Raw genomic sequence first — 17401 nt, 5'->3', positions numbered from 1 at the left:
ATACAAATATCTGTATAATGCAAAATTAAGTGCTTCTAGTACTCAGCGTGCATTTTAACATCCCTAAAGCCTCTCAGTGTGTCCTTTGTTGTATTTTCTTTTTTTTATCCAGACACTGCTCTTTAAGAGTTGTCTATCTGTCCTAACACGGAGAAAATAGTATAAAATAATTTGATATATTTTATTTTGTCACCCTTAGTATGGTGGGGTGTTTTCAAGAGTAGCATTTCCTGATGTATATGGTTCTTTTGAGTATTCTAATCAGCTAGCATAGATAATAACACAGCCATTATCTACCTTAGCTGCCATTTATTTAGTATGAGAGAATATCACTTTATAGACTCTCCACATGTGAAGCCTGTGCTTCACCGTGAAGAACTGGTTCTCCATCCTCAAACATGCCTTTTTCTTTCATGTCATCATACTTTTTGTCTGTGTTTTCTCCCTCCCTTCTCTATTTGGTGAAGTCTGGCTTAATTTAGCAAGGTCTTGAAAGAGATTGTGTGAGGTGTCCCCAGAACCCTCCTTCATGGGTTAGCCATCCTGGTTAAGATTAGGGACAGTGTATTATTTTCCTTGTTGTTCTGTGGCCTCTTGATATATAAATCATCAAAGATATGAGAGCCAAATAATGCATTATTTAATCATTTTTCAACCCATATATTTTGAGCATTTACAATATTGTTGTCTATTGTACTAGTTACCAGTGAAGCTAAGTTCAGTAAAATCACTTTATGTGATCTAGTGAGAGAGGAGTAGTGACTTCTTCCCTTAGTAAGAAACCCAATAGCCACAACTACAATAATTTGTCACATACTGATATATAGCTAGACCATAGTAAATTTGAACTATTCTGTGATTCTCAAACTTTAGCATGCATCAGAAGACTTGTTAAAACACAAACTATTGGACTTACCTGCAGAGCTTCTTATTCAGTAGGTCTGGGTAGAATCCACAGGTATAATTTGCACTTTTAAATTCCCAGTTGTGCAAACGTTAATCCAGGGACCACACTTCAAGAACCATTGATCCTAAGCTTTTCTCTTGTGCTGTGTCTGCTCATAATGGCTGGAGTAATGGCCCCAACACAAAAATTTGCCTTGGGACTTTTTTCTATTGTTATAATTAAGCTTAATTCTAGAGCATTATTTTAAGCTACTGTTTTTAACAATTTCACATTTAATGGGTCAAAATAAGAAACAGGGATTTATGCCTTTGTTTTCTCCTTTCTTACTGGCATTATCACGTGCAGTGTAGCTCCTGAACCCTTAATTTTTCTATAACAATGAGGGAAACACCAGCTTTATAATTGTTTTGAGGATTAAATGACTTTGTATATGTGGAAAGCACTTTGAAAACTCTACATAGTCATGTTGTTTATTTTTGTTCAGAGTCTAGCATTCCAGAAGTTAGGGATGGAATCTAGACTCGTGAGCGGCAGTGGTGCTTACAAAGACACAGGGGCTTGTGCTCCTGCCCGGTCTTTCCTAGCACAGCAGCGGCACATCACCAGCACCAGAAGAAATCTCTCTGTTAAAGTTCCTGCTACGACATCTGATTAAACTGCAAAAGAACACATAAACAGAAGTGCCCTTAAAATATTTTGTATCTTTCAGCTAACTACCAGGTTTGAAAAGAAGTGTATGATTCTGGATATCAGCGATTTTAAAATCAAAATGCATAAAATTAGTCTTGCCAGCTGATTTTGAAAACAGAATGTGGAATTAGCTATCTGGGGAAGCACATGTGAATAATTGGAAGATATAATAAGGCAAAAATCTCAAACATTTGTCTTTTGAGAGTATTATATTATTTCAAATTGACTTTGTATATTTTAGTTTAATGTTTTCAGTTGTACCAGTAACTAATTTGCAATGTGTAATCGGTAATATGTAATCTAAAAATACATCTATTTTATTGTTTTGGTATATGTAAAAAAAAACAGTTGCAAGGTAGGCATGTGGAGAACTATACAAGAGTTATATTTTTTGACTTGACCTACACAAGGCGTTACCTCTGTCCTCTAATTCTGTCACTGAATGGGTATATTTTATCATGTAATGGAATATATAACATTTGGAAGATTGGACTCTTAAAATGACTTCTCCATAGTAGAAGTGACTACTTGGCAATTTTGCAGATTTAGAAGAGGTCACAGTTCTCATATGTACCTACTATAAACTAAGGTTTCTGTACAACATGGTTGAAATGTTAAGGGTATAGAAATGAACTGACTTTAAGAGATGACTTTCTGATGGGAAGCAAGCTAAAAAATATACTTCGTGTGAAATGCTCACACTATTTTAATATAATTAATGAAGATTACAATTATCATTACTTTTAAGCATAAAATTATCAGGGTTTCTGCTAAAAAAAAAGATGCATTAGTAGTTTTGCCTCTTCACTGAAGAGAGATAGTGAAGTAGAGGAACAATTTGGAATCAGTTTTATCTTGCTTACTAATTAAGGAATTTGTCTTGGTTTGAGTTTATGGTATTCAGTTCATTTCTGCCCAAAGCTCTTTTTTTCAAAGGCATTACTCTATTATTTTTGGTCATTTTTAAGAGTCACACTTTGGAATTTTAATTTAGTTTAGTTAAATCTGTGCTGTCCAATAATGTAGCCAAAAGTCACATTGGCAATTTAAATTAATTAAAATTAAAAATTCAGTTCTTTGGTTGCACTAGCCACATTTCAGATGGTCAATAGCCATATGTGGCTAGTGGCTACAGTATTGGACAGTGCAGATATAAAATACTTTCATCATTGCAGAATCTTCTTTGACAGTGTAGTACTAAATCCTTTTATGATAACTTGGAAACACTCATTGATGTTAGACCACAAAAATGAAAAAAAGAAAAATGTTAGGACGATTTCAGATATGAAAAGTAATTGAATTATGATGTAACTAGTATCTTACATTCCTTATGGTTGAATACCTTATGTTGTGACATAATCTTTCCAGTGCAATTCAGAACTACATACCTATCAGCATATGTCTAGACCACGGGTCAGTGAACTTTCTGTAAAGGGACAGATGGTCAATGTTTTAGTAAGTATTTTAGGTTTTTGTGGGCCATATGATCTATTGCAAGTACTCGACTCAGCTGTAAGTATAAAATCAGCAGCCGTACACAATATGTAAATTAAATGGGTGTAGTTATATTTCAGTAAAACTTTGTTTGCAGAAAACGGCAGTAGGCCAGATTTGGCCCGCAGGCTGTAGACATCTGTTCTAGATTTTATTCTTAGTTTTTTTTTTTTTTTGCAAATATGAGTATTGTTCCAGTTACAGTATTATTCATTTAGATACTTGGTTTTTAGATTCTATACCAATAAATGTTTTCTAATCACTGAAAATATAAGAATTTCATACTATATTTGGGTCTCTGAGATTAGGGAGCATCTGTCAGGATATTTTATCAGGGTTACTTCTTTTGACTACCTCTTAGATTTTGGTGTTCTTTACTGGTACAATTATATTGTTGGATTTCATTTTCCTGTATTATTGTAGTCTCTGCTTGCCTGTGACTTTTAGTGAAATGAAATAAGCCTTTGAAAATATTTTAGCATGCTAATTAAAATTTTCTAAATATTATAGCATTTTGGTACATTTTGGTCAATGTAAGACATCTGCTCCTTTGGTGTTTACTACTTGCTTATAATTGAGATTTCACAAGCTCTTCAAGCTCCCTTTTAATGAAATTTATTGTAAAACATCAATTTCAATAAATTAGTATTTTCACAGTTCAATTGCTTATAAATTTTCAATCATTATATTTGGAATTTCTGAAAAATTCATGCAATTTCTCAATAAGGATGTAAGGCTAGATTCTTTTTCCTAAATAGAGAAAAAGCAAATTTTGTGATTTATCACTTTTCTAGTTGGTAGAATTTTAAATGCTCAATATGTATTTATACTAATAAATTACTAATGTAATTTAAAGTTCTGTATTATTGTGATTAATCATATGGAAATTCAGGAACTGATCAGAAGTGAGAGTCTTTTCCACATCTGGTTAATGTAGTGAGATTGACACCCTGTGGGTGGTAAAGCATTATAAATATTCATCTTGAACCATGATTTATACATGTCTGTGTTGTGAGGCTTGAGTGCGTATACCAGGGAAGAGAAATTCAGCATTTATCTCTCTGATAAGGAATTGAATGTCCCAGTGATTATAAAGTAAAACCACAGACTAATTTGGGAATGATCTTTAATTTTGAGTATTTGCTCTAAGATTAATAAATATTCCTTTACCTTTTTAAAATAAAAGTGTGTATACATATGACAATGATGTTTATCCTCAGCTTAACTTAATGTATTGTGAAATATTTGAAGTTCACTATTTTTTTTAATGAATAAGGCTGTTGAACTAATGATTTAATATAGATGATTAAGAATTAATGTCTTGTCTAGAAACATTAAACTGAGTAGCCCTTACTCAGATGTCATCGTCTTTGATAACTGGAGTGCTCATTTGAATGTCAAATAATGCTTCTGCATCTACACCTGTTGCTGTATAGTGGCACATGTGGCCCAGTGGGTTGGCTTTTAGGCCACAGTACTATCTGTGTTAGGTTCTCTATATGTATATTTAATGAGAAACATTCCTATGTAAAAATGCGTGTATATGGTTGTATGCATACATTCTTGTTGTGAACCTGTACCTTGCAAAGAAGTAGTATGGAAATTTGTAAAGCACAAACATAAAAGGAAATTGTGTGCAGTTATTAAACTTGATGGAGCTTAAATGTAATTTTTAGTTTATAAAAGGTTCTTTCTATTTTCTATGGCAAAGACTTTGACACTTGAAAAATAGAAGCAATACTTGATTTATTTTTGTATTTAGTATATTATTTTAAATAAATGATTGTCCAATAACAATACTTGTCAAATGTTTTAAAGTAAATAAACTTTCTGATTCTGTGTCTGATATGATGAATTTTTAGTGGGTACAAGTGCACATTTATTTGTTGCTTTAAATAAAGGACTTAAATATTTAGATTGGTAAAGAAAAAATAATTCTAATTTTTTTCATTTGGTTTTTTTTTTTTTTTTTGGTGAATGATAAGATGTGTAAACATTTTTTTTTGGTGTGCTCTTTTATGTCTCCAATTTGCATTATCATGGAATCCAGAATGTTTCTGGGTTTTTTTTGGCAAAGACTGTGACTATATCCATTCTTTCTCCCCTTTTTCCTTTAGCAATAGAACCCCATAAATTCTTCCGGGATTTCTCAAAAAAGATGAGAGATCCATTTTTCTAAAACTTTCAAAGTCTTTGTCTTAGCGACCTTAATGTGCTCTACCTTTGTTTTTTTAATGTGTCTGTCTCACTACACTGTTTCTTGAGGTCACCGGCCTTATTTGGTTCATCTCTGCTTCCCTCACAACACTCAGCACAGTATCTTCCACACAGTTAGTTAGTAAATATGTACTAGCTGCACTAGAATTGCTGATGGACACAATGTTTTCTTTAGAAATCCAGTCTCAAGATGCTCTGAAGAGATCAGGGGGTGCACTGGAAGGAATATCTGAATAGGCAGAAGATCTTCCACCCATAGACTCAATAAACTGCTTCACATGTATCAGTACTTCTGAGAAAAATCCAGAAACTAGAAAGACTCCTACACACTGGGTGACTAAGAAAACACCCACATTGAAAAAGGTAGGAAATGCTGATACCCTCTCACCATAAACCCCACCCCAGCAATGTGCCATGCAATTGGCAAATGGGAGGAAACCCTCAACTACCTTCTTCAACCTGAGGAATGAAGGCTTTGGGCCAAACATCTAGCATCACAATTTTTATGGCTGCTACCTGAAGGACTAGCTTCTAACTCACCCATCTCTGGAAGCTGATAGGTCCTGGCATTTGCTAGTTCCCTGGGACCTCAAGGAACTATAAGGCAGTTTTGACCTTGTACAAGCACCTGCCCAGCTCGTTCCCCTTGGCTAGGAGCTGAGTGAGCAGGCAGTAAAGTTCAGCTCCCAGCTGCTCCCTGGAAAGGGTTTGACTGCACATCTGGCAGTCTGACTTTTCCAGCTGCTGCCTGAGGATTTGCCTTCTAACTAGCCTGCATCTGGTAGATAATGGGGTAGGCAATTATTAGTCCTCTCAGAGCTTAAGTGGGCATGTGGGCACTGCCTGTGGCTTTTCCCCTTAGCTCGCTCCAGTGAAAAAAACCAAGCCTCCAGCTTCTCCCTGGAGGGAGTTGAACTACACAACAAGTGTCGTGATTTTTCCAGCTGCTATCAGAGGGTCTTACTTGCCTGTCTCTGGGAGGTGATGGTCCCAGCCTGTACTTCTCCCCCAGGGTCTACAGAGAAAGCAACAATTTTTAATGTCCCTGCATGCTCTCCCCATGACTCCTCCTCCTCCTCCTCTCAGCTCACTCCAATAACACCCAGCTTTCAGCATCTCTTTAGAAAGGGTTAGACTGCATACTAGTGCTCTGACTTTTGCAGCTGCTGCCTGAGGGTCTGGCATCTAACTTGCCTGTCTCTGGGAGCTGACAGGACAGGCAATGACTAGTCTCTTGGGAGTTTGAACAGGTGTGCAGACACTTCCTGCAGCTCCTACCCTCAGCCTGCTACAGTGATAAAATCAAGCCCTCAGCTTCTCTCTAGAAGGAGGTGGACTTCACATCAAGCCCCCCCCCCCCACTTTCCAGCTGCTACCCAAGGGACAGGCTTCTAACCCACATGTCTATGAGACCTAACATGACCCAACATTTGCTAAGACCCTGGGGGCAACAGAGAGCAAAGCAGGCCATTCGAAAGGGTGGTTGGTCTGAATAAGGGTGTAGAAATTTGCCACAGTTCCTCTCCCAAGTTCATTGCAGAGCAAGTGAGTGATAAACTCCAGCTTCCAACTTCTCACTAAGGAGAAAAGGAATTGGTTTACTCATCTAGTGCCCCAACTTTTCTAGCTGTTATTTGAGCTACTGGCTTCTTTCTTGCCTTCTTGAGGCACTGAGGGCTTGGCATACTTTATTCTCCTGGGGGACACTAAGAACAAAGATGGCAGTTTGGACAAGCACAAAGGTTTGAGAGGCACCCAGGATCTCTGGCCAGGATGATTGGTGAGGTTTTATTTCCTATACTATGAGGCCAGTCCATGAAGACTGAGAGAGGTGGGTGTTTAATGTGCAGAAACCAACATAGAGAGTCAAGGGAAATGAAGAAAGAAGGAAATACGTTCCGAATAAAAGAACAAGATAAGTCTCCAGAAACTGACCCTAATAAAATGGAGATTTGTGATTTTCCTGACAGAGAATTCAGAATAATGGTCATAAAGATGTTCACCTAGGTCAGGAGAGCAAAGCATGAACAAAGTGAGAATGTCAACAAAGAGGAAATTTTTTAAAGTACCAAGCAGAAATCACAGAGCTGAAGAATACAACTGAACTGAAAAAAATTTAAATAGGCTTCAGAACAGAATAGATCAAGCAGAAGAAAGCACTGACAAACTAAAAGGCCACTGGCAATCAGAGGGGCAAAAAAAAAAAAAAAGGAAAGAGAGAAGATAGCTTAAATGACTTATAGAATATTCATTATGAGAGTCCCAGGAGGAGAAGAGAGAAAGGGGAAGAAAGTTTATTCGAAGAAATAATAGCTGAAAACTTCCCAAACCTGGGGAAAGAAATAGCCACCAAGGTCCCTGAAGCACAAAAGACACAATATAAAATGAAAAAGACACATTATAATCAAATTGTCAAAAGTTAAAGACAGAATTTTGAAACAGCAAGAGAAAGGTGACGTGTTACATACAAGGGAAGCCCTGTAAGACTATAAGCAGATTTTTCATCAGAAATCTTGCTGTCTAGAAGGGAGTTGCATGATATATTCAAAATGCTGCAAAAAAATAAACAAACCCTGCTAACCATGAATACTATACCTGATAAAGCTGTCCTTCAAAAATGAAGGGGAGAAAAATACTTTCTCAGCTAAACAAAAGTTGAAGGATATTAAACAGCCACATAAGAGCATGAGAAGTTATGAAACTCATTAGTAAAGGTAAATATACAGACAAAAACAGAATTCCATATTACTATTTCAGTGGTGGATAAATCATTTTTCATTCTAGTAAAAAGTTGAAAGACAAAAGTATTAAAAATAACTAAAACTAAATTATGTTATTGGATACACAATATAAATAGAAGTATATTGTGACATGACCATATAATGGGGAAGGAGAGATGAAAGTGTAGATTTGTTTGTAAGTGGAGTTGTTATCACCTTAAATAGACTGTTACAACTATATTTTATATAAGCCCCATGTTATCCACACAGAGAATAGAGAAGTTACACGAAAGAAAAGGAGAAAGGAATCAAAACAAATAATAGCAACAACAACAAAACACAAAGACAGTTGGAGAGAAAAAAAAGGACAAGAGAACTATAAGACAAGTAAATCAGTTAACAAAATGGTAATAGGAAGTCCTTTTCTATAAATAATTATTTTAAATGTAAATTGATTAAGCTTCCCAGTCAAAAGATATAGAGTGAATGAATGGATGAAAAACCAAGACTATGTGCTATCTTCAAGAAAGAAGCGGACAGGCTGGAAAATGAAGGGATGTTAGAAATGTAATATATCCCTTTCTTACAGCAATTGAAAGAAAGCAGAAGTGGCTATACATATATCAAACAAAATAGACTTTAACTCAAAAAGTGTCTCTAGAGACAAAGAATGTCATCATGTAATGATAAAGAGTCAATTCAACAAGAAGATAGAACAATTGTTGGGTGCAATATATATATGCACCCAACAGGGCACCTAAGTACATAAAGGAAATACTGACAGATATGAAAGGGGAAATTGAAAAAAATACAATAATAGTAGGAGACTTTAATAAGTCTCACTTTCAATAATGCATAGAACATCCAGAAAGAAAATCAATAAAGAAACAGCTGACTTGAACAATACTATAGACCAAATGAACCTAATTGATACACACAGAATTTTCCACCCAACAGCAGGCACACATGGAACATTCTCCAAGATAGATCACATGTTAGTTAACAAAACAAGTCTTAGTAAATTTAAGATCAAAGTCATACCAGCTATTTTTTTTTACCACAGTAGAATGAAACTAGAAATCAATAACATCAAGAAAATGGGAAAATTTACAAATATGTAGAAATTAAACAACATACTCTTGAACAACCATTGGATCAAATGGGAAATAAAAAGAGAATTTTAAAAATATCTCAAGATAAATTAAAATGAAAACACAATGAAACTATGGGATTCAGCAAAGCAGTACTAAGAGGGAAATTTATCAGAATAAATGCCTACATTAAAAAAAAAAAAAAGATCGCAGGGAGAGCAGCCATGATGGCAGAGTAGAAGGACCCTGAGCTCACCTCCTCTCACGGACACACCAAAATCACTACTAACTGCAGAACAACCATTGATGAAAAAGACTGGAACCTACCAGAAAAGATCTTCTACAACTAAAGACATAAAGAAGCAACCACAATGAGATGGGTAGGAGGGGTGGACTCATGATATAATCAAATATCATACCCCCAGGTGGGCAACCTACAAACTGGAGAATAATTATATATAATAATTATATTATAATAATTAAATTATTATAATAATTATTATAGGGAATTCCCTGGTGGCACAGTGGTTGAGAATCCGTCTGCCAACACAAGGGACACAGGTTCAATCCCTGGTCCAGGAAGATCCCACGTGCCGCGGAGCAACTAAGCCCATGTGCCACAACTACTGAGCCTGTGCTCTAGAGCCCACAAGACACAGGTACTGAGCCCACGTGCCACAACTACTGAAGCCCGCCTGCCTAGAGCCCATGCTCCACAGCAAGAGACGCCACTGCAGTAAGGAGCCAACACACCGCAATGAAGAGTAGCCCCTGCTCACTGCAACTAGAGAAAGCCTGCACACAGCAAAGAAGACACAACACAGTCAAAAATAAATAAATTAAATTTATAAATAATAATAATTATAACACACAGGGTCTTGTGCATACTAGGACCCAGGGAAAAAAGTGGTGATTCCATAAGAGACTAGGCCAGACTTACCTGCTAGTATTGGAGGATCTCCTGGGGAGGCAGGGGGTAGCTGGGGCTCATTGCAGGGACAAGAACACTGGCAGCGGTAGCTCTGGGGTGTACTCATTGGCGTGAGCCCTCTTGGAGGCTGCCATTTTCTCCCCAACACCTGGCCTTACCCAACAGCCTGTAGACTCTAGTGCTGGGACTCCTCAGCCAAAAAAACCAACAGGACAGGAACACAGCCCCACCCATCAGCAGACAGGCTACTTAAAGTCTTCCTGAACACAGAGCTGCCGGATAAACATACCCCATGACACGGCCCTGCCCACTAGAGGGACAAAACCCAGTCCCACCCACCAGTGGGCAGGTACCAGACCCTCCCACCAGGAAGCTTGCACAAGCCTCTTAGATAGCATCATCTATTAGGGGACAGACAGCAGAAGCAAGAACTACAACACTGCAGCCTGTGGAAGTGAAACCACAATCTCAGAAAGTTAGACAAAATGAGATGGCAGAGGAATATGTCACATATGAAGGAAAAAGATAAAACCCCAGAAGAACACCTAAGTGAAGTGGAGGTAGGCAATCTACCTGAAAAAGAATTCAGAGTAATGACAGTAAAGAGTATCCAAGATCTCAGAAAAATAATGGAGGCACAGAGCGAGAAGATACAGGAAATGTTTAAGAAAAAGCTAGAAGAACTAAAGAACAAAAAAAACAGAGATGAACAATACATTAGCTGAAATGGAAAATACACTAGAAGGAATTAATAGCAGAATAACTGAGGCAGAAGATAGGATAAGTGACCAGGAAGACAGAATGGTGGAAATCACTGACACCGAACAGGATAAATAAAAAAGAATGAAAAGAAATGAAGACAGAAGAGACAGCTGGGACAACATTAAATGCAACAACATTCGCATTATAGGGGTCCCAGAAGGAGAAGAGACAGAAAAAGGACCTGAGAAAATATTGGAAGAGATAACAGATGAAAACTTACCTAACATGGGAAAGGAAACAGTCCCCCAAGTCCAGGGAGCGCAGAGAGTACCAGACAGGATATACCCAAGGAGGAAAGCACAAAGACACACAATAATCAAATTGACAAAAATTAAGGACAAAGAAAAAATATTAAAAGCAACAAGGGGAAAGCAACAAATAACATACAAGGGAACTCCCATAAGGTTATCAGCTGATTTCTCAGCAGACACTCTGCAGGCCAGAAGGGAGTGGCATGATATATTTAAACTGATGAAAATGAAAATCTTACAACCAAGAATACTCTACCCAGCAAGGCTCTCACTCAGATTCAATAGAGAAATCAAAAGCTTTAAGGTCAAGCAAAAGCTAAGAGAATTCAGTGCCACCAGACCAGCTATACAACAAATGCTAAAGGAACTTCTCTAGGTGGAAAAGAAAGTCCATAACTAGAAACAAGAAAATTATGAATGGAAAAGCTCACTGGTAAAGGCAAACATACAATAAATGTAGGAAGCAATCTGCACACAAATATGATATCAAAACCAGCAACTGTGAGAACAGGAGAGCACAAATGCAGGATATTGGAAATGCATTTGAAAGAACAAATTGAAAGAACAGCAAATTAAAACAATCTTGTTTGTCTATATACTGCTATACCAAAACCATACAGTAACCACAAACCGTAAATCTACAATAGATATACACAGAAAAAAGAAAAAGGAATCCAACACAACACTAAAGTTAGTCATCAAATTGCAAGAGAAGAAAACAAAAGAGGAAAGGAAGAAAAAAGACTTAGAAAAACAAACCTCAAAAAATTAACAAGTTGTTCAGGGGGGAGGGGCAAGATGGCGGAAGAGTAAGACGCGGAGATCACCTTCCTTCCCACAGATACAGTAGAAATACATCTACACGTGGAACTGCTCCTACAGAACACCCACTGGACGCTGGCAGAAGACATCAGACCTCCCAAAAGGCAAGAAAATCCCCACGTACTTGGGTAGGGCAAAAGAAAAAAGAAATAACAGAGACAAAAGAATAGGGACGGGACCTGCACCAGTGGGAGGGAGCTGTGAAGGAGGAAAGGTTTCCACACACTAGGAAGCCCCTTTGTGGGCAGAGACTGTGGGTGGCAGAGGGGGGAAGCTTCGGAGCCACGGAGGAGAGCGCAGCCACAGGGGTGCGGAAGGCAAAGCGGAGAGATTCCCACACAGAGGAGCGGTGCGGACCAGCACTCACCAGCCCGAGAGGCTTGTCTGCTCACCCGCCGGGGCGGGCGGGGGCTGGGAGCTGAGGCTCGGGCTTCGGTGCTACCTGGGAGGGAGTCCGGGAAAAAGTTTGCAGCTGCCGAAGAGGCAAGAGACTTTTTCTTGCCTCTTTGTTTTGCGGCGCGCAAGGAGAGGGGATTCAGAGCGCCGCCTAAACGAACTCCAGAGACGGGCGTGAGCCACGGCTATCAGCGCGGACACCAGAGGCGGGCGCGAGCCACAGCTAACAGCGCGGACCCCAGAGACGGGCAGGAGACACTAAGGCTGCTGCTGCCGCCACCAAGAAGCCTGTGTGCGAGCACAGGTCACTCTCCACACAGCCCCTCCCGGGAGCCTGTGCAGCTCGCCACTGCCAGGGTCCCGTGATCCAGGGACAACTTCGCCGGGAGAACGCATGGCGTGCCTCAGGCTGCTGCAACGTCTGCAGGCTCATCCCGCATCCATGCCCCTCCCCCCCCCTGGCCTGAGTGAGCCAGAGACCCTGAAGCAGCTGCTCCTCTAACCCCGTTCTGTCTGGGCGGGGAACAGACGCCCTCAGGCGACCTACATGCAGAGGCGGGTCCAAATCCAAAGCTGAACCCTGGGAGCTGTACGAACAAAGAAGAGAAAGGGAAATCTCTCCCAGCAGCCTCAGAAGCAGCGGATTAAATCTCCACAAACAACTTGATGTGCCTGCATATGTTGAATACCTGAATAGACAACGAATCATCCCAAATTCAAGAGGTGGAATTTGGGAGCAGGATATATTAACTTTCCCCCATTTTCCTTTTTTTGTGAGTGTATATGTGTATGCTTCTGGGTGAGATTTTTGTCTGTATAGCTTTGCTTTCACCATTAGTCCTAGGGTTAGGCGCGTCCGTGTTATTTTTTTTTTACTCAAAAAAAAAAATTTTTTTTTCCTAATAAATGTTTTCTTAATAATTTTTTCCTTATTTTCTATTTTTAGAAATTAAAAAAAAATTTTAATAAGTTTTTTCATATTTTTTATTTTAAAAAATTAAAATTTTTTTTCTTAATAAATTGGCAACTTTATGCCAATAAAATGGACAACCTGGAAGAAATGGACAAATTCTTAGAAAGGTATAACCTTCCAAGACTGAATCAGGAAGAAACAGAAAATATGAACAGACCAATCACAAGTAATGAAATTGAAACTGTGATTAAAAATCTTCCAACAAACAAAAGTCCAGGACCAGATGGCTTCACAGGTGAATTCTATCAAACATTTAGAGAAGAGCTAACACCCATCCTTCTCAAACTCTTCCAAAAAATTGCAGAGGAAGGAACACTCCCAAACTCATTCTATGAGGCCACCATCACCCTGATACCAAAACCAGACAAAGACACTACAAAAAAAGAAAATTACAGACCAATATCACTGATGAATAGAGATGCAAAAATCCTCAACAAAATACTAGCAAACAGAATCCAACAACACATTAAAAGGATCATACACCACGATCAAGTGGGATTTATCCCAGGGATGCAAGGATTCTTCAATATACGCAAATCAATCAATGTGATACACCATATTAACAAATTGAAGAATAAAAACCATATGATCATCTCAATAGATGCAGAAAAAGCTTTTGACAAAATTCAACACCCATTTCTGATAAAAACTCTCCAGAAAGTGGGCATAGAGGGAACCTACCTCAACATAATAAAGGCCATATATGACAAACCCACAGCAAACATCATTCTCAATGGTGAAAAACTGAAAGCATTTCCTCTAAGATCAGGAACGAGACAAGGATGTCCACTCTCACCACTATTATTCAACATAGTTCTGGAAGTCCTAGCCACGGCAATCAGAGAAGAAAAAGATATAAAAGGAATACAAATTGGAAAGGAAGAAGTAAAACTGTCACTGTTTGCAGATGACATGATACTATACATAGAGAATCCTAAAACTGCCGCCAGAAAACTGCTAGAGCTAATTGATGAATATGGTAAAGTTGCAGGATACAAAATTAATGCACAGAAATCTCTTGCATTCCTATACACTAATGATGAAAAATCTGAAAGAGAAATTATGGAAACACTCCCATTTACCATTGCAACAAAAAGAATAAAATACCTAGGAATAAACCTACCTAGGGAGACAAAACACCTGTATGCAGAAAACTATAAGACACTGATGAAAAAAATTAAAGATGATACCAACAGATGGAGAGATATACCATGTTCTTGGATTGGAAGAATCAACATTGTGAAAATGAGTATACTACCCAAAGCAATCTACAGATTCAATGCAATCCCTATCAAATTACCAATGGCATTTTTTACGGAGCTAGAACAAATCATCTTAAAATTTGTATGGAGACACAAAAGACCCCGAATAGCCAAAGCAGTCTTGAGGCAAAAAAATGGAGCTGGAGGAATCAGACTCCCAGACTTCAGACTATACTACAAAGCTACAGTAATCAAGACAATATGGTACTGGCACAAAAACAGAAACATAGATCAATGGAACAAGATAGAAAGCCCAGAGATTAACCCACGCACCTATGGTCAACTAATCTATGACAAAGGAGGCAAAGATATACAATGGAGAAAAGACAGTCTCTTCAATAAGTGGTGCTGGGAAAACTGGACAGCTACATGTAAAAGAATGAAATTAGAATACTCCCTAACACCATACACAAAAATAAACTCAAAATGGATTAGAGACCTAAATATAAGACTGGACACTATAAAACTCTTAGAGGAAAACATAGGAAGAACACTCTTTGACATAAATCATAGCAAGATCTTTTTTGATCCACCTCCTAGAATAATGGAAATAAAAACAAAAATAAACAAGTGGGACCTAATGAAACTTCAAAGCTTTTGCACAGCAAAGGAAACCATAAACAAGACAAAAAGACAACCCTCAGAATGGGAGAAAATATTTGCAAATGAATCAACGGACAAAGGATTAATCTCCAAAATATATAAACAGCTCATTCAGCTCAATATCAAAGAAACAAACACCCCAATCCAAAAATAGGCAGAAGACCTAAATAGACATTTCTACAAAGAAGACATACAGACGGCCACGAAGCACATGAAAAGATGCTCAACATCACTAATTATTAGAGAAATGCAAATCAAAACTACAATGAGGTATCACCTCACTCCTGTTAGAATGGGCATCATCAGAAAATCTATAAACAACAAATGCTGGAGAGGGTGTGGAGAAAAGGGAACCCTCTTGCACTGTTGGTGGGAATGTAAATTGATACAGCCACTATGGAGAACAATATGGAGGTTCCTTAAAAAACTAAAAATAGAATTACCATATGACCCAGCAATCCCACTACTGGGCATATACCCAGAGAAAACCATATTTCAAAAAGACACATGCACCCGAATGTTCATTGCAGCACTATTTACAATAGCCAGGTCATGGAAGCAACCTAAATGCCCATCAACAGACGAATGGATAAAGAAGTTGTGGTACATATATACAATGGAATATTACTCAGCCATAAAAAGGAACGAAATTGAGTCATTTGTTGAGACGTGGATGGATCTAGAGACTGTCATACAGAGTGAAGTAAGTCAGAAAGAGAAAAACAAATATCGTATATTAATGCATGTATGTGGAACCTAGAAAAATGGTACAGATGAGCCAGTTTGCAGGGCAGAAGTTGAGATACAGATGTAGAGAACGGACATATGGACACCAAGGGGGGAAAACTGCGGTGAGGTGGGGATGGTGGTGTGCTGAATTGGGCGATTGGGATTGACATGTATACACTGATGTGTATAAAATTGAGGCCTAATAAGAACCTGCAGTATAAAAAAACAAACAAAACAACTAATACTAAACTTTCATTGGGTTATTTGTATGGAAATATGTTAATATAAATGTTTCAGACATTACATGAAATTTCTAAAAATCTTATATTTGTATTTGTATGGAAATATGTTAATATAAATGTTTCAGACATTACATGAAATTTCTAAAAATCTTATATTTGTATTTGTATGGAAATATGTATGGAAATATGTTAATATAAATGTTTCAGACATTGCATGAAATTTCTAAAAATCTTATATGTTCTGGTATAATGTTATAAGTAATAATCCTAGTTATTACTTTAAACTGTATATCTCAGAAATAACTAATTTTCTTGTCAACTGCATTATTATGAACTTTCATCAAATCTTTAACCATGGTCATTTTTAAGTCTTTTGTCATTTACAGACAGTTCTGGGTGTACTCTGATGATTTTGCAAATATGTTCCTATAAAAGGGTTTCATCTTCAAGAAATTCATGGAAAAGACTCTGACAAGTACAGGTTTCTGGTAACTGACTGTACTGCTGAACTGAATGAATAAGCATTTTCAGAACTCTAATGAAAAACTGATGAACTCATAAAAGTGCTAACAAAAGATCAAGATGAAAAAAAAAATTAATTACATGGGACTGAGTGAACTGATGAGGATGATTATAATTTGTGTGACTTTCTGTCTGAATTTAAAAAAAAAAAAAATCCCACAAGGACTCAGAGGCAAAGAATATACAAATCAATTTTCACTGCAAAGTAAAGGAGCTGTTACAGTGAAGGATTACTGGACTGAATGTCAATATTATGACATAGTATGAGTGTGTTTCATGTTTGGTAATTGCAATCATTGTTGCTTTTGTTGTGGTCATCCATGTACAATGCTTGGTGTCAGTCTATTTATCTCTTGTAAAAATAAAATACAGTGTGTGTGTGTGAAAAAAAAATTTTTTTCCTAATAAATGTTTTCTTAATAATTTTTTCCTTATTTTCTATTTTTAGAAATTAAAAAAAAATTTTAATAAGTTTTTCAATATTTTTTATTTTAAAAAATTAAAAATTTTTTTATTAATAAATTTTTTAATTTTTTTATTTTTTACTATAAAAAATTAATAAATCTATTTTTAAAAATTAAAAAATTTTTTTTTCTGAATACATTTATTCTTAATAATTTTTTTTCTTTTTTTTTATTATAATAGCTTTATTTTATTTTATCCTCTTTCTTTCTTTCTTTCTATTTTTTTCTCCCTTTTATTCTGAGCCGTGTGGACGAAAGGCTCTTGGTGCTCCAGCCAGGAATCAGGGCTGTGCCCCTGAGGTGGGAGAGCCAACTTCAGGACACT

At 37.3% G+C, this 17401-nt stretch overlaps 2 protein-coding genes across 5 annotated transcripts in view; one reads left to right on the top strand and one right to left on the bottom strand.

The window, feature by feature from the left end:
• Positions 1–7530, top strand: part of HOOK1 (hook microtubule tethering protein 1) — a 108353-nt gene extending 100823 nt beyond the window's left edge. For 3 of the 4 annotated variants that reach the window (XM_082357133.1, XM_082357134.1, XM_082357136.1), the window contains one exon: positions 1392–4937. In XM_082357133.1, the coding sequence (XP_082213259.1) occupies positions 1392–1562 (171 nt within the window). In that variant the 3' untranslated portion in view covers positions 1563–4937. Of the gene's footprint in view, positions 1–1391 lie in introns of all 4 variants that reach the window. The other variant, XM_082357135.1, reaches the window with a different exon arrangement.
• The window catches only part of CYP2J2 (cytochrome P450 family 2 subfamily J member 2), a 96215-nt gene that overhangs the window by 11637 nt on the left and 67177 nt on the right, over positions 1–17401 (bottom strand).

Source organism: Balaenoptera borealis (assembly GCF_965194805.1).
Source record: "Balaenoptera borealis genome assembly, chromosome: 1".
Classification (NCBI taxonomy): domain Eukaryota; kingdom Metazoa; phylum Chordata; class Mammalia; order Artiodactyla; family Balaenopteridae; genus Balaenoptera; species Balaenoptera borealis.
This window is presented reverse-complemented; position numbering and strand designations above follow the sequence as displayed.